This window comes from Actinia tenebrosa, unplaced genomic scaffold (assembly GCF_029948245.1).
Source record: "Actinia tenebrosa isolate PJP-AT-01 unplaced genomic scaffold, QUT_ActTen_1.0 PGA_scaffold5__44_contigs__length_20552954, whole genome shotgun sequence".
NCBI lineage: Eukaryota > Metazoa > Cnidaria > Anthozoa > Actiniaria > Actiniidae > Actinia > Actinia tenebrosa.
In genome coordinates this window covers 14,679,144-14,697,566 of record NW_028292582.1, presented here as the reverse complement: position 1 = coordinate 14,697,566, position 18,423 = coordinate 14,679,144, and the positions used below count along the sequence as shown (strand labels likewise).

At 37.7% G+C, this 18,423-nt stretch overlaps 2 protein-coding genes across 3 annotated transcripts in view; one reads left to right on the top strand and one right to left on the bottom strand.

Moving 5' to 3' along the window:
* Window positions 1-7,567: 7,567 nt before the first annotated feature.
* LOC116293733 (uncharacterized) overlaps window positions 7,568-18,423 on the bottom strand; it is a 112,769-nt gene continuing 101,913 nt past the window's right edge. The window contains exons 1-7 of one of the 2 annotated variants that reach the window (XM_089038525.1): window positions 12,436-12,615; window positions 9,906-10,106; window positions 9,146-9,286; window positions 8,764-9,066; window positions 8,523-8,663; window positions 8,149-8,331; window positions 7,568-8,046 (exon numbers count right to left, since the gene is read on the bottom strand). In XM_089038525.1, the coding sequence (XP_088894651.1) occupies window positions 7,973-8,046; window positions 8,149-8,331; window positions 8,523-8,663; window positions 8,764-9,066; window positions 9,146-9,286; window positions 9,906-10,106; window positions 12,436-12,505 (1,113 nt within the window). In that variant the 5' untranslated portion in view covers window positions 12,506-12,615 and the 3' untranslated portion in view covers window positions 7,568-7,972. Of the gene's footprint in view, window positions 8,047-8,148; window positions 8,332-8,522; window positions 8,664-8,763; window positions 9,067-9,145; window positions 9,287-9,905; window positions 10,107-12,435; window positions 12,616-18,423 lie in introns of those variants that run through there. The other variant, XM_089038526.1, reaches the window with a different exon arrangement.
* LOC148906663 (uncharacterized) lies at window positions 12,624-16,653 on the top strand. The gene is made up of 3 exons (XM_089037662.1): window positions 12,624-12,985; window positions 13,490-14,176; window positions 15,528-16,653. The coding sequence occupies exons 2-3, from the start codon at window positions 13,709-13,711 to the stop codon at window positions 15,828-15,830; spliced, it is 771 nt and encodes a 256-aa protein (XP_088893788.1). The 5' UTR covers window positions 12,624-12,985; window positions 13,490-13,708; the 3' UTR covers window positions 15,831-16,653.

Sequence of the window (18,423 nt, the reverse complement as noted above, 5' to 3'; positions counted from 1 at the left end):
ATCGCGCGCACTTTTATTTTTTTAAATTTTCGATTTTTCTCGATTTTCTTGCGTTGAAGACTTTGATTTTAATAAAATATACATTAGTACAAACTTCAAACCAAGAGCAGCAACTGGAATAAATTCTAAAATGATCCAGCAAACAGAACATTGTCAACGCGACGATTGAATAAGTTCTGTTTGGTGATCACGAAACTGTATCGAAACCGACCTTAAATAGGACATTAAAGCTCAGGAAAGTTAAATTTACTAAATTTAATTGAAAAATTTAAGTTAACTTAAACACCTCATTAATTTGTCTTTTATGTAGCTTTAATGCACATTAAATTTGAAATTTTCCTGTGGTGGTGTTAGCGATGCGCGACATAAACACAGTGCGATGTGGTATCAGTTACTCTTGCGTGATGTAACCACAGTGCGGTGTGATGTTACTCTCGCGTGATGTAACCACAGTGCGATGTGGTGTCAGTTACTCTTGCGTGATGTAACCACAGTGCGGTGTGGTGTTACTCTCGCGTGATGTTACCACAGTGCGGTGTGGTGCACGGTGTTACTCTTGCGTGATGTAACAGTGTGATGTTACATTTCTTGACACGACAGCTTTCATTAATATCACTAACCCAAGGTTTCATTTTGATAATAGATGCGTCCATCAGGTCCTTCATCTCTTATGGGTTCAACGTCACCAAAACGACTCTTCCTCACAAATATTATCTCATCTGGATTGGAAACTGTGTCTTCGACTACGCAGGTAACTTTTGCCTTTTCATTTTCAATAGCGTACAGATTATCTGGATGCGGTGCGACTATCTTAGGAGCACCTATAGTTAAGCAAGATAAGAATGATGGTGTTGGTATAAAGCTGTTGTAATGATAATCATGCTTTTGGTTTGTGGGCTACCGAAATATGAAATGTAATTTGATCTGATTGTTACTCATCATGCAAAGCCAGAATTCTATTCTTTACGATATATACGTACGGACGCGTTTTAAATCATGATAAACTTTTATGAACAATTAAATATCTGAAATACGTTCTCGACATTTAGAAATTCCGATAAGTTCTGTTCAAAAAACATTCTGAGCAAACGAACATACATAAACAACGCTTTATTTCCTTGTACTTGCTCCAGACAGACAACAGAAAGATATAGTTATAAAAACACCAAAAAAATAGGCTAGAAAAGACGTCAACATTGAACAAATAATCCCTGTTTTTGGATTACAGTATTTGGTGATTTTCCTGGTACAGGCTTTCACTTAATCGTGGTTGGATGTGAAATTGAAAAGACTAATAGCATGCATTCGCTTTATTATTTCCATTTTGTAGGCATTTATCTTTTGACATTTCATGCAGTATTGCTTCCAAACCTGTGGCTTCTAAAGCGATCTCAGTCAGTGTTGAATGGGGATCTCGATCCTCTACAGATCTGACACGCTGATATTCAATAGTAGCCTATTCCACATACTCCCATTCATGCTTAGTTGATATATAAGAGATGGGATGAAATATTAACCAGCGGTCTAAGCCAAGCTGGAACAGCTTGGCTTAGGGGTGCTGTCAACTACGACCCACGTGGACCGATCGGTGGGTGGGTGGGCCGTCAGTCCAGCTCGTTCCGCTGGCAAAACTAAGCAAGAATGAGTGCATTTACTCGAGGCGCTTTTATAGCCAATCCGTGGCGTTATTCACGTGCACATAAATATGCAGTAGTGCTAATGATCGATTATTTTGAGTTATTTCATTTTCGCATATCATTAGGAGTATTTAGAATAGTAACCTATTCCACATACTCCCATTCATGCTCAGTTGATATATAAGAGATGGGATGAAATATTAACCAGCGCCCTTTACCAATCCGTTACATTTAGATAGTCACCCATTTACTAAGGTATATGACCATTATTCCTACAAATAACAACCCAAACCCCAAACCTCAACACTCCCAAACCTCAACACTCCCAAACCTTATCCCATTCCTTATCCCATTCCTTATCTCATTCTGCACTACTAACCCTACTCTCCCCAGTAAGAAAATAGCTCCTGTTTCAGACGATCAATTAGAGTGCGCTGAATGAATCTCACGAATGGTTTGAATGACACATTGTTTCTAAACGACCGCGATGGGGTCGGTCACAATCATACCTATTTTCGTTGAAAGAGCCCTTAAAGTGTTGCATGAAGGGAAATATGGAAACCTTATCACGAATCCAATCTCTGATATCTTCATAGGGTTTCTTGAGAGGAAAGGCCAACTTGTCAAATTTCCCGATGGCCGTACCACACTCTACCTTCTTGGAAAAAGGCTTCGAGTATTTCATTTGCTGTCACCCCTCCGCCGACCGCAACGGGGTTTCCACACGCATTGATCCACTTAACGCTATTGAATTGCACTGCGAGTAACATCTGACAGTCAAAATCGGGATCATATTCCCAAGATCATGACAGATTCTCCTAAAATCACGGAAAAATACAATGCCAATAAACCCCGTTTGTCAGCGGAGGAGTAACAGCTCTGCCTAGTATGACCAGGAGGGTTGATTTAGATACCCCGTTTACAGAACCGTTTCAACTCCGAGACATACGTATCATTGTATGACATTAAAGAGAAAAGCAGGGAAAATATACGAGTTTCCCGAGAATGACCTTATTTGTATGCATCTGAGTTTCTTAAACGTTTTAGCATCAAAGAAATTCTTTTCACAGCCATTCTACTTGGCCCATTGATGTTTTGCTTTGACATCATAGGTCACGTGACCTGCACAGCCCAGTCCTTAACTACTTGAGAAACATAATTACATACAAATTAACGGCATAACCCAGATTAACTCGTAAAGGCAATCAAATGCATCATTACCAATATTTCACAGATTACGTGCCATGCACCACGGCTTGCATACACTGGGACGGGTGAACTCCACCCATTTTCGGACGCATTCCATGTCTTCCGATGAATTCATCATCGATTCATAAAAAATAGCATTGTACAATGATGCGCAAATATGGAACTTCACTATACGGTTGACACGCTCATTCTAGCGTTGCAACGCATGCACATCACAATCATTCTTTGAATCAACGCGCCAAAGAGTTCACTCAAAGTAAAAATCAAATGAAAATAATACACTTCATAAAATCAAAATTTGGCATTCCAACTTATAGAATTCCACTGAATAAACTAATACTGACATAGTACTACTTTATTTAAACTAGCGGTTACACTTGACCACTGTAGTCGTTCTGTGAACTAACTCGCCAAAGAATTCATTCCGCAGTAAAAGTTTCTATGAATATTGTAATACATAACCACTGTAGTCATTCTTTGAACCAGCTCGCCAAAAAATTCATTCCCCAATAAGAATTTTAATGAACATGGCAATACATAATCACTGTATTCATTCTTTGAACCAACTCGCCAAAGAGTTCAATCCACAGTAAGAATTCCAATGAATTTTGCAAGAAATAACCACTGTAGTCATTCTTTGAACCAACTCCCCAAAGAATTCATTCCGCAGTAAAAGTTTCTATGAATATTGTAATACATAACCACTGTAGTCATTCTTTGAACCAGCTCGCCAAAAAATTCATTCCCCAATAAGAATTTTAATGAACATGGCAATACATAATCACTGTATTCATTCTTTGAACCAACTCGCCAAAGAATTCAATCCACAGTAAGAATTTCAATGAACATGGCAATATACATAACCACTGTAGTCATTCTTTGAACCAACTCGCCAAAGAATTCATTCCACAGTAGAAATTTCAATTAACGTAGCAATACATATAAACCACTGTAGTCATTCTTTGAACCAACTCGCCAAAGAATTCATTCCACAGTAAAATTTCAATGAACATAATTGCAATGCATAACCACTGTAGTCATTCTTTGAACCAACCCGATAGATACATAGATACATAGATACATAGATACATAGATACATAGATACATAGATACATAGATACATAGATACATAGATACATAGATACATAGATACATAGATACATAGATACATAGATACATAGATACATAGATACATAGATACATAGATACATAGATACATAGATACATAGATACATAGATACATAGCATAGATACATAGATACATAGATACATAGATACATAGATACATAGATACATAGATACATAGATACATAGATACATAGATACATAGATACATAGATACATAGATACATAGATACATAGATACATAGATACATAGATACATAGATACATAGATACATAGATACATAGATACATAGATACATAGATACATAGATACATAGATACATAGATACATAGATACTAGATACATAGATACATAGATACATAGATACATAGATACATAGATACATAGATACATAGATACATAGATACATAGATACATAGATACATAGATACATAGATACATAGATACATAGATACATAGATACATAGATACATAGATACATAGATACATAGATACATAGATACATAGATACATAGATACATAGATACATAGATACATAGATACATAGATACATAGATACATAGATACATAGATACATAGATACATAGATACATAGATACATAGATACATAGATACATAGATACATAGATACATAGATACATAGATACATAGATACATAGATACATAGATACATAGATACATAGATACATAGATACATAGATACATAGATACATAGATACATAGATACATAGATACATAGATACATAGATACATAGATACATAGATACATAGATACATAGATACATAGATACATAGATACAGTGCAGTTCAGTTCAGTTCAGCTCAGGTCTATTTTACTGTACTATTTAGTATCCATTTAATACACATGTTATTTCAACTACCGTCGCTTTCCTTTACTCTAATGCATGCCCTTAGGCAATGCTTTGGAAATTTTAATTGGAGAAAATTACCAGTCATTCCTGTTAACTATTCAATGTAATACAGTAGCTATTTGCTGTAATATGGCGATGGGGGATTTAGGATATTTGACTCTCATGTTCGTAATCCATCAGTTCTCCCCCATCCTCAAGGTACTTATGTGTACTCCTTGATGTCGTTGACTTTAATGCTTTAACAAATTACTTCCAAACTGTTCATATGACAATTTAACAGGTTTATTTGAACTCAGAGGAGCGTGTATTACTGAGACATGCATACAAAGCAATGCTACTGATAATCCTTTTAATGCACCAAACCTCACTGAACAGAGTGAAGTGATTGGCAAAGCTGCAGATGATAATCAGCAAAGAAATACCAGTAATATTACACATTTAAATGCCAATAATATTAATGGTATTCCTTTGAGAAGTTGCTGTTTCCCATTTATGCACACCACACACCAAAAAACTTGGCTGGGGCTCCAAGTGCTTAGTACTTCATCAAATACACTATGGTAGCCCGAGTTCGCGCCACGAAGGAAGTCTACTCTGCATCATTAAGGCATGGCTCTCAGATGAAAAACTGATTAGCTATATCATAGCCAGTTTTCTACGAATCTTCCTCAAACTTGGCAAGTTAATGTCTTTTGTGAAAAAAAGGAACCTTAAAGCCTTGGTTACCATGGAAACTAAGTCCAGTGACCACAAGGCCGCCATCTTGGATTTTTAAACAAGCCGTTTGTAAACGTACCGAAACATCTTTAAAAGTCATGAAAATGCAGATTACTATTCATATTTACAATGCCTATATGGATCTAATTGGATATCTTGGAAATTATTTTAAGTTTAATTTTTAGAATATTTTCTATTTTTTCCAAAAAATTAAAAATATTCTAAAAATTAAACTTCATATAATTTCCAAGATATCCAATTAGATCCATATAGGTATTGCAAATATCAAAAGGAATATGGATTTTCAGGACTTTTGAAGTAGTTTCAATACGATTACAAACGATATTTTTTAAAAATCCAAGATGGCGGCTTTGTGGTCACGAGACCTAGTTTCCATGGTAACAGATATGCGGTAATTGCTTGCCTTGAAGAATTACTACTACGAGCCCAATTTGGGAAAGATTCATAGTAAACTGTCAAAGATATGAATAAATAACTGATTTTCAATCACTTCCTCAAAAGAGCCATGCCTTAATGGTGCTGAGTAGTTTTGTTTTTAATTCCTATCCCACTAAATCACTAATGTTCTATTTTCGTATGACAACGTTCTTGCAAGTAGGAGTATATGAAGAAACCAAAATGTCAAAGTTTTGATTTCACTTGGACTATTTTGACGACGTCTGTTTAGTATTGACCTGTATGTCGTAACAGAAATGGCGTGACATTACAAACAGATTATTATGAATAGAGGTTTACGCGTTTTTCACAACCTTTTCAATAGTTTGTGACTATCAGTTACTAGTTGTTCTACAAGTCTTGTTAAAAGTAGCTAGTGATCATGTTGTTAGTAGGTCAGTGAATGATCTAATATCATTAATAAAACTATACTCGAGACTATATCATGAGTCATCTTGTGGTCTTTGCTTTCACATCACATGCAAGTCACCTGTTGAGACAAGATTCCTGGGTCGGTGCGTTACTGCTATTTAAGCCTGATCACTTAGGACGGACGGCTGTTCGAAAACCTCTGGAAGTGGAATTTGATGATTATGAAAGATAGTCCAGTAGCTCAGTTGGTTAGAACGTCTGACTATCAAACAGAAGGTGAAGTGTTGGAATCCCGCCTGGAGTTCGGAATTTCTTTCCGAGAAAAATTTTCTTGGAGAAAAATAATTCGCATCTTTAATAACTATCCAAGCAAAAAAAAACAAAGAAACAAAAAAAAAACCAAAAAAAAAAACCAAAAAAAAAAAAAAAAAAACCAAAAAAAAAACCAAAAAAAAAAAAAAAAAAAAAAAAAAAAAGAAAAGAATAACAATAAAGGCATCACATTGGAAATATGTTTATATACTGTATTCAGCTAGCGGAAGTAGCGCTGTCAAAGTTGAAAGAGATAATGAAGAATTTTTTATGAATTTTTTTTTTTTTTTTGGAATTTTTTTACAAAGTGTTGAAATTGTAAGTTCGCTCTCGTTATTGTTTTCTACCAATTTTAAAATCGTTGCTTGATCTTAGCAATTAAATTTAAACCATAATTCAATTGGTTGAATTGACAGGCTGTCAAAGTAACCTAAGGAACTAACCTAAAAAACTAGTTGTCTCAGTTGCATTGCCTTGACCTTAAAAATATTGTTAAGCCCCCCCTGTCTTTTTAGCCCCCTCCCCTCCCCCCCCCTTCACAACTAAAGAATCACGTGTTAATGTAGCAATGGAACATTTAATGATTGTTCAGAACATTTTTTTTTGAGCTTGCTTTGTTAATGTTACCGTGTTTTAGTTTTGCTATTCACAATAATCATAAATTATACCTGAGAGACTAACACAGGTGAATCAAATAATAAAAATGCCATGTACATCGCTACAGATTATGCGAGACGGTCAATATTAATGCTTCCGTTTAATCCAGAGTTACAATCATACTACATCCTTACAGCGTACAATTTACTGCGTTTCGACTAAATCAATAAGCCCCCCTCTCAATTAAGCCCCCCCCCCCCCCCCCCCCCCTCTCCAATAAGCCTTCCCTCAAACGTGCCTGAAATAAATAAGCCCCCGGGGGGCTAAATAGAGGATTTACGGTATACAGTACTTAGTTATAATAACCAATAATATCGTGCTGGTTGTAACCCAAAGTAAATCGTTTATGACAACCAATATTTCAACCATTTTAAAACTGGTTGTCTCAGTTGTATAAATTTAACCAGTTTATATTGGTTGTTTCGACCAGGCAGTTTTTACATACAGTGTAATGCTAACTATCTTATATAAAGTATTATGAAGACATTCAATACAATTCAGCACTAAGACTAAGAGTGGACTTTATCTTATTGACAAAAGATTATTGTGGTCAAATGATGGATACACTTCCATCCTCAGGCCTCACGTGACCTGGTGGAGTAGTCACGTGATCATTACAGCAACCAATTCAGCAGCAGGTCGAGGAGAATGATGGAAAACGTGAGACTTGCTTTGCCAACTTCAGAACCTGAGATGAAAAACAAGTAAATTTGTAAAAGGGGAATAGTGATAAGAGCAAATGGCAACTTTAACCATTTCACGTGATTATCGATGACAGACTGATACTGACCTGGAGGTTGAACGTCAAAGATCTGACAGTTACTGATATCTTCGGGGGGTCTGGGACTTGTGATGTTCTTGATGCAGCAATAATACTGGCCGGCGTCTTTAGGTTGTAAGTTATAGATGGTCAAGGTGTGATTCTTGAAGCCATCCATGTTAGAAAAAACGTACTTTCCTTTGGATGAGTTATCTGATAATAACGAGAGAAAACAATGCGTTATACTCTTTGGAATGAAAAACACAATGTTTGATTTTTACATCCACAACCGTAATAGTATCTATCGAACTAAAGGTCCGTCCGTCCGTCCCATCTCTCCGGCATACTCCAATCCACTCCCCATCTCTTCTATCACATCTATTCATCCATTCATCTATCCATACCTTTAGTATGAATGACCGAGATGCCATCGTTGAGCAGGCTTTTTCTTTTCCATTCGGTCACCAGTGGATTTCCCTGAGCAGTGCACACAAGCCGCTTCATATTCTTTTCTTCTTTCTTTTCAGGGAAAAATCTAGGCTGAACTAAAGAAATAATTCCAGTAGCGATCATGTTGCTGTAAGTTTTTTATACCGATGTTTTCTACAGCAATGTATCAGTACCCATATGAGTAATTGAACTGACCTCTTACGATAACAGTTTTCGTGATGTTTCTCTTTCTAATTCCTCTCAGCAGGTACTCCAAGTAACAAGAATATGTACCACCCACATCAGCTAGGCTTACGTTCAAAACCAAAGGTTTAATTGATGAGAAATGGGGACAATAACTTGCGCTTACAACCCTTCCTTCTTTTGCCCAGGTAAACTTGCCGACGGTTGTCATTAACGCTCCTTGGTTAGTAACCGTGACATTACAAATGAGTTGAATTCGCTCCCCAAACTTTGCTGTTACATCACCAGAGGCGTGAACTTTAGGAAACTCGCTTACTGTGGTTAGAAATGTAACGATCCGTCATGATTTGGTTCTTGCCAGGTTGTGATTCGATGAGAATTGAGAAGTACTTACATTGAATAACAGTGACAGTGAATCCATATTCATGTTGACTACCTCCTGTGTGTCCTTGGCATTCATAACCACCATTTATGGAATCATCATTCACTATGACTTTATTGAAATGCAGAGTCACACGTAGCTTGCTTCCGCCATCTAGAAATAACAGAAACAAACAATCCACTCTCTGCTCAGTACTTTTATGTCTATCAACTGTTGTTTGAATAAACTTTTGGTGTTGGTTCATTAAATCGCAGTGTGGTCTTAAGATGCAGCAATAGGGCAACAAAATCGCGCAACTATTCGCGCCACACTGTTGTGTACAACAAAATATTATTGCCTAAGGAATATCTACTTAGCACACCAATGATAATATGTTGCACGCGGAGTGGCAATACCAGCAAAATCTGCTCTGCATTTTCCGATGCAACAGTGTTGCGCACCTTTATTAGTTTTGCGTGATGCAACCACAGTGTGAATGTCGTGTGATGTAGCCATATAAAGCACGGTGTTACTTTAACATGCGTGATATACCACAGTGTGGTGTTAGCGATGCGCGACATAACCACGGTGCGATGTGGTGTCAGTTACTCTTGCGTGATGTAACCACAGTGCGGTGTGGTGTTACTCTTGCGTGATGTAACCACAGTGCGGGGTGGTGTTACTCTTGCGTGATGTAACCACAGTGCGGTGTGGTGCACGGTGTTACTCTTGCGTGATGTAACAGTGTGATATTACATTTGTTGACACGACAGCATTCATTAATATCACTAACCCATGGTTTCATTTTGATAATAGATGCGTCCATCAGGTCCTTCATCTCTTATGGGTTCAACGTCACCAAAACGACTCTTCCTCACAAATATTATCTCATCTGGATCGGAAACTGTGTCTTCGACTACGCAGGTAACTTTTGCCTTTTCATTTTCAATAGCGTACAGATTATCTGGATACGGTGCGACTGTCTTAGGAGCACCTATAGTTAAGCAAGATAAGAATGATGGTGTTGGTATAAAGCTGTTGTAATAATAATCACGCTTTTGGTTTGTGGGCTACCGAAATATGAAATGTAATCTGATCTCATTGTTACTCATCATGCAAAGCCAGAATTCTATTTTTTACGATATATACGTACGGACACGTTTGAAATCATGATAAACTTTTATGAGCAATTAAGAGGCAATGTCCACAAGAATCGAACAAATGGTGGCAAGGGTCAAAAAATCAAATTCGCTCTTCTTTTGAAGTTAGATAGGTCATTATTAGATATGAATCCCTGGGTAGTTGGTTTTCGAAAATATTATTTTATTTTCGAGAAAACGGCCACAGAAGAGGTTCGACCGAAACCCAAGCAAGAGACGCTCAAGAGGAGCGAAAATGGACAAACTTTGAACAGAGCGCGCGTAAAAAATAAACCATCTACGACAATTTTTGATCTTTCTTCTTAATGTATCACCCTTTTTCGTTTATTGGACTGGATTTCCAGCTTATTGGGAAAGAGACGAATTTTTGGCGAGAAAAAGTAGGAGGCCTTCGTTTACATATGCTAATTGGTTGCCTCAAAAGAAAAAAAGATTTAACTATGGGCAAGTTCTCTAATTGAAATAATATTTATGCTGCAAGTTGAGGAAGAATGCATCTTTTCAAAACTTTAAAGATTGATTTGGGGAAATTAATTCTGACTGCACAGAAACCTGTTGAATTTGGTTGAAATACATGCGAAAATCACGCTTCCCGAATCAACGCAGGATTAAGGATTTTCGCAAAGATTGCCATGAAATTTACCCTGAAAACTAGGAAATTAATGTTTGTGCCGTTGTTTGAAAGTTAAATTTGGTTTGGTAAATTTAAGCTCCATTGGAAAGGTTTTGGGATTGTCGGTACTGATGAGCAAAAAACGCGATCTTTGGTGATTGCGTGACCGAGGTTCAACTTTACGTGTAGAAGTTTGATTACTGTTAAATGAACGCTAAAAATTACGATAGAAACGTTCTTTAAATAGCTTTATAATCTTGTTTTAGTCGAATAAGTTTTGAGTCGATAAAAAAGCGGTTTCAACGGTTAGTTTATATATGCATAAATTACGCCGCCTAATGATTACTTGACCCAAGGTCAATGATTTTTAGAGCGACTGATTGCAAATGTTGTTGAGTTTGGTTGTGTCGTACAGGGGCGTAGCGAGGACCTAGGAGCTGGGGGGGCACTGATCCAAAATAAGAGAAAATTTCAAATTCCCACGTGCAGATTCCAGGCTCTGACCGGGTTCGCAGTGCACAGGTAGCCCTTCCGGATAACTTCGTATAAATTCGCACTTTTGTAGGTTGTAATAATTTATTTTCCTCTTTTGTTTCGGTTTAATATGTTTTTTTTGTTGTTATTCTTTTTTCAAAATTTTTTTTTCAAAAATTTTGGGGGGGCACGTGCCCCCCAGTGACCCCCCTCGCTACGCTACTGGTGTCGTACATATTAAAACCATGATGTTTAAAAACAAGCATGTAAGAGATTTTCATACAGATTTTCATACGGCGTTACTCGTTGGCAAAATTGAAGTTGGTACAGAGAATAGTAAGTGAATTCGCGAAGTAATACCGAATATAGCCAAGAAAGATATATGGGGAGATGTTTCCGGGTAACAAAACAAGTAAGCAGATTGCAGGTGTCAAGATTCTTAATTTAGATAAATAATACAAGGAATTTTATTGCTATTTGAACTCGACATCTTAGAAATCTTTATATTGACGAAAAAAGCCATACATTGACCTTTAAAATTTTGAAGAAACTGGTCAAATGAAATCGAAATAAACGGGCCAGTGGGACCAGCCCAAGGCCGGGTGCCTTTGTCACAAAATTCAGCTCTAATTTGGCTTTGCTGCATGGACTGACTTAAAGAACATTTCTTGTCGTACATCTAGTACATAAACATTTTAATAGATGGAAAAACTATGTAAATATCCTTTCTCGAGTTAAATGAAGGAATCATTGACCAAACGAATTAAACATGGCAGTGAATGAATGTCACATTTAACCAGGAATCATTTCTAACTTCTAAACATCACGATAAGCTACGGTTTTTCTTTCGGCTTTTTCATCGACCAAAATCTTCGCCCATGCAATATATCTAGGCAGTGCCGAAAAGTCAGTTTTCTGATTTCTGAAACAGGAATCTAAAATAACTCTGGTACAATTCCTGATTTCTGATTCCAATAATCAGGTTGGCTGCAAAGCATCCTGATTATAGAGATATCCAGGCTGTTGAAGAGTCGCCTGTGTTATTGCTTTTGGTTATCCATTTGATTAACACTTACCTTGAGCAGAAGAATTGAAGTACAACAATAAAAGGACGACAAAACTCGTGGTGATCCACAGGGATTCCATGACTGTGACTAGATTCGTCAGTTTAGCTTGCTTATAGATGTTTTGCTTTTGGTATTACAAAGAGCTTCAACCACGAGGGGAAACCTGGTGTATGACTCCGGTAATGCACCTCTGTCTGAACGGCTTTTCTCGTTGGTTCGCAGCGATCGTGTGGTTGCGGGGGTTGTAGCCAATGCCGTTGCTTCTTTCATCGCAATTCGTAATTTCCTGCTGTTAGTTTGTTTCCCGCGCGTCGTGTCACGTTTGAATCTGCTGAAACTACTCACTTGCGAATTATTATTGCTCTGTTTTGAGTTTTTATCTAGATCACCGTCGTATAGACCTCTTAGTATCGTATATTTTTAAAATAGCTTTGAATTTAGATTTAGTTGGATTGCATCGTTTAACGGCTGAGCTCCGAACCCTGGTCATCATGGCTGCCGCTGTTGATTTCGGTCATTCGTTTCTTTATACCGCACTTCTAAGGTTATATATATAATGGTAAGTAATAATTGCCTGAATATCCCATATATATATTAACATTGTCCAATAAGAAATAAATGATTCTTACTTTGTCGATGGATGTCAATCATTATAAGTGTTTGAACTTCGTCTGCTTAATATATATGCTATACGACATGTAGCACAGCGAAGGCTTATGCTTTACCAGAATTTGTCATATGTTTTACTATATTTCGTGGAATGTTGTGATCAAAATGTTCACTACTTTTGTACTCAAAAGTAGCTAGGGATGGTCTTCGTTTTTGGAAAGCTACAAAACATATATCTTTTTTTTTGAAAGCATTACGTCTTCCATATAAACTAATACTAGGTATTTTTTTACGAACACCTTACTATAAATAAATATAGTATAATACTCCCCCAAAAAAACTAATGTGGTTGACCATCCAATATTATAGTATTATTACAGTATTTAAAAACTACAGTAAGAATGATGATATTTATGTATGTTTTTTTTTAATAGAATTATTTTTACCATGTCAGGAAACAACCAAATGGACAAAAAGGGGTACAGGGACATGTCCTAATTGTAAGTCATCATATTCAACAGCATGGAAGCCAAAGACATGTCCTTGTGGCTATGATCTTGGTCAGCGGTCATCGGGCAAGATGGCGGGCAAACTTTTAGCTCCGTCTTAAAAGGCAACTTACTCGCGTTTAATTACAGTTATTTCATATTTGCTTAGTACTTTTGCACTGAAAATGGAAGAAAAAGAGATACTCGAGCTTATTAATAAGCAACTTGCACCCGTATTCGATAAGATAAGATCAATAGAGAAGTCTTTAGATTGGTTACATACCAGCTACACCAAGCTAGAGAAGAAATCTAACAACTCTGGAAATGGTAAAGTCGATCTAGATCAAGAACTGAAATCACACAAGGAGAATGTTGAGACACTTAAGAAAGATATAAAGTTGATTAAAGATGTACTAAATGAACACGAACAGTACTCTAGAAGGGATTGTTTAGAATTAAGAGGTATTCCACCTACTGCTCCAAATATCACAACGAATGATGTCGTCAAAGAGGTTGGAAATTTGATCGGTGTAACCGTTCAAGATAACGATATTTCCACCAGTCATCGTCTAAAACAAGACTCAGCCAAGTCAGAACCTCCGGCAATCATTGTCAAATTTACTTCACGAGACATCAGGAATAAGTTTTATGCAGCCAAGAAGAACTTAAAGGGACTCTGAGGTGCCAGACACATCATAGCTTAAAATGTACATCAAACCTTGTTGATTTTGAAAATCGAAATGAAAATTCCATGAAATGCGTTTTTTGGGGTGATATCGTCCGTCAAAGTTGCGAAATGACTTAAGCTGGGCTCCCTGTGGAATATCGCGGATTTGATGGCTTGGGATGAATAAGGTGTGATGACGTCAGATAGTGGAACATGTTGGATAGCTGGAGCTGAATCAACCAAATTTCGCTATGGAAGTATGGCTGTTCTTTATCAATTTGAGCCGGAAATTGCTTGAGGAGAAGAATATAATACACCCGATGAAAGTGTGAGCGAGGACAGTGAGCTAGAAGAAGTGGCGAACGAGGAAAGGCTTCAAGAAATCGATGTGGTGTACGTGTCAGCAAATTCATCTTCACTTCCATCTTCTTTAAAGCCAGTATCTTCCTCATACATTCAGGGAAGGTAGATCTTTAATATCTTAGATACCACACATGCTGATCTTTTTGCTAAGATAACCGTGCATTCATCATGTAATTATAAATTGGCGATATCAGAACTAGCACAACGCAGAGGGCTGAAAAAGCATTTCAGCGAAATGAATATGCATTGAACGTGTATATATATGAAATAGAAAATACCGAAAAAAGCTCACTTATTTGGAATATAAGAACGTAATAGAAAATACTTAAAAAAACTCACTTATTTGTAATATTTGTTCAATTTGGAATGAGCCTTCTCTGTCATGAAGAGAAACTGTTAAATGCAGTCCTAAGCACATCTCGGTTCAGACACAATAGTCGTGATGCATGTCATGTCTAATAATTACGTTGAGTTTAACATCAGAAAATATTGAAATCTTAAGTGAAATAAAATGTTTCATTTACCTCATAATCTTTTACCTAATAAGCTCATTTAACAACATAAACACATATCAGCTACCTGTTTTCATCACGACACATTGTTGACTTTAAGATCGATTCCTAGAAGCCTTTCCTCGTTCGCCACTTCTTCTAGCTCACTGTCCTCGATCACACTTTCATCGGGTGTATTATATTCTTCTCCTCAAGCAATTTCCGGCTCAAATTGACAAAGAACAGCCATACTTCCATAGCGAAATTTGGTTGATTCAGCTCCAGCTATCCAACATGTTCCACTATCTGACGTCATCACACCTTATTCATCCCAAGCCATCAAATCCGCGATATTCCACAGGGAGCCCAGCTTAAGTCATTTCGCAACTTTGACGGACGATATCACCCCAAAAAACGCATTTCATGGAATTTTCATTTCGATTTTCAAAATCAACAAGGTTTGATGTACATTTTAAGCTATGATGTGTCTGGCACCTCAGAGTCCCTTTAAAAAACAAGTCATCAAGAGATCTACACGGCTTCGAAAGACAACATCCAAAGTACATCTACATCTCAGAAAGTCTAACGCGGAGAAATAGAGAGTTATTCAATAAGTGCTTGGAAGAGAAAAAACAGAAAAAGGTTAAGTTTGTCTGGACATCAAATGGAAAGATCTTCATGAGAAAAGATGTTAACCAACCTGTCTGGACAATCGCAAATGAACAAGATCTATCCAAGTTTACTCGCAAGTACAGTCAAGGATCTACACCTAGCAGAGCTAAGTAATAAAACTTCCATAAATCATTCAATCTTACTGACACTAACATTAATATTCCTCAATTGGATTTATTATCATTTTTGAACTCAAGAAATTTATTATATAATGTTGATCCTGATAGTAACTTGCCATTACAAAGTAATTTCAAATATTATAGTTTAGATGACTTTATAAAAGATCCAACAATTGTCAACTGTACTTCTACTAAACATTTCTCTGCACTACATTCCAATATTCGAAGCTTAAATGCTAATTTTGATCATTTACTACAAATGATTAATGAAGTGAAACATAACTTTTCTGTTATTGCTTTAAGCAGCAGTAAGGGGGACTCGCGGTCACCCCTCGGAATTACACGGATATTCCCCGTGCTCACGTAACAGCGTCCGAGTCGGGTATTACCCGCGCGCTGATTCCCTTACTGCTGCTAGTTGTCGAAACGATGGGTACCGTAAATGGAGGTTAAGATATTTTGTTGGATATACGATGCATGAATGTAAAAAGCTCACCAATGACTTCTGTATAATTTGCCTAAGATCCAAAGTTAACACACCCAAGCCCAAAGGTTTCTGGTGTTGTGGTAAGAAAATGCAAATAGAAGACGACACGTCAGCGCAGTGTTACGAGTGTGGTAAGAATATTCGTAATGCCGTACCAAATGCTACCAAAGAGCAGTATTACGCCAATGGAGGTCGTAAGAAGACCCCATACAAAAGAATAAAATACTTTAGGGACTGGATGAGTCATATCCAAGGTTATCGACCGGTATATTTAAACAACGAAGTAAGGAAGAAAATCATAGACCATTTAGAAGAGCCAACCCCGCAAAGTCTACGGAAGACATTGAAAAAATTAAAACTAGGGAAATATTACAAAGCTATTCCCTATCTTTTGTCTGAAATTACCGGTAAGTCTATTCCCGAGGTTTCTGATATGAGCAGAGCCGAGTGGATGTTTTGTCGGCTGGATAAGGATATTCCTTATTACCCTGACGTAATCTACGAAATATTTTACAAAATAGACCCCAACCACCCCCTATTAGGATGGATTCCGAGAAAATAAAAATGCAAAACTGGCGTTTATTTTGCCAGAAACCCCACTGGGGAATGCATCGCGCAGAACACCAAGCTATCCCCAGTGGGGTTTTTTGCATTTTGGGCTTACGGGGCTTATTTCATCCCGCGCCAGAGGCCCTCTAGTACATACACATATATCTTTCTTACGACCCACCAGAGGGTGAACTCCGGACAGCGTCCCGAGACACCCCCTGACTTTTCCAATCGCGAAACCCCCCATCGCGGGGTTGAATCGCACATTCTACCCCTCCCCCCACGGTTGCTGTGAGTGGGGGAGGCTTTTTTTTTCACTCACAGCAACCGGTCCAAATGCGTCTACAGCGAGGCTCGAACTCGGGACTTTAGGCCTCCCCAGCTCCAAAGTCCACGATCACAAGCGAACGCCAGACACATCTGGACGCTTATGTATGTGAAAATTATTAAATTTAATTTGCATAATTTCTAGACTGACGTTCGATATGTAAATAGAATCCTGTCACGCTTTTTTCAAAGCAGATGTTTACTGAGCAAGCTTTCTTTGAAGCTCTTCTTTCGCTTCTTGGTAGATCTTTTTGCGAGATTCCTCGGAAAGATCTTTTACGACTGTTTTTTTATTCCTTATGTCCGACTTTAATTTCTCGTACTTTTCCTCTTCGGCCAGAATAAGCGAGAATTCTACGTCGTCTATCTTTCTGTCACGCAAAGCCTTTGAGACAAGATCGGTAATTGTATTTACTTTAGCCCTTGACAGAGCTATTGTCGTGTCATGCTTGGATATTTTACTTGACAACTGTTTCATAATGCCCGTAGCAACAGCCGAAATAATACCACAGGCTGCCCCAACGCCGGCCAAAGGAACTCCAACGATTATTCGCGGCCCAGTAAGCGAAGTAGCAACGCCAGAGCCCGTTAACACAACGGATATGGAACCTGAAGTTATCGCAATCTTATGTAGCGTACTCCGGGCTCTGACGTACTTTTTTCTAACTTTTTCGTAGTGTTTTACCTGCCCTTCTAAGTAAGCCAGGATTAAATTTGCTTTGTTGAGCCTAAAGTTTTCCGCGTTTAATTTGTTAGGTCCCTCCCTAGGTCAATCAGGATAAAGTGGAGGTGCTGATGGTATAACATCCATTATATACTAATGTACGACGCTTTTGGAAATAACATAGAGGAGCAGCCACATCACGACAACCGGGATTATGCCAACTGGAGAGCATTTAGGAAGTTATTTCCACATGCAGACGTCAGTAAGTTTGAAAGGAGACCTGATGGGATTTACTTTAAAGGCTCCAGAATGTACAGCAATGCGGACTTGGAACATTCAAAGCTGGAGCAAGTAGGTAATCAGGTGCAGCAATTAACGATTGTACACCACCCAGCCACACCTGTGCCTACGGCTAAGCCGGGTTGGTCGAAGGAGCTTTTACCCACCACGAGCACTTATCCAGTGCCAGCGGTTTCATTTGACGAGCGTTTAAACATGGACTTAACGTTGAACGCGCGAGTTTCTAAAGACTATTCATTTGAGTTAAAGGTGCGAGATATC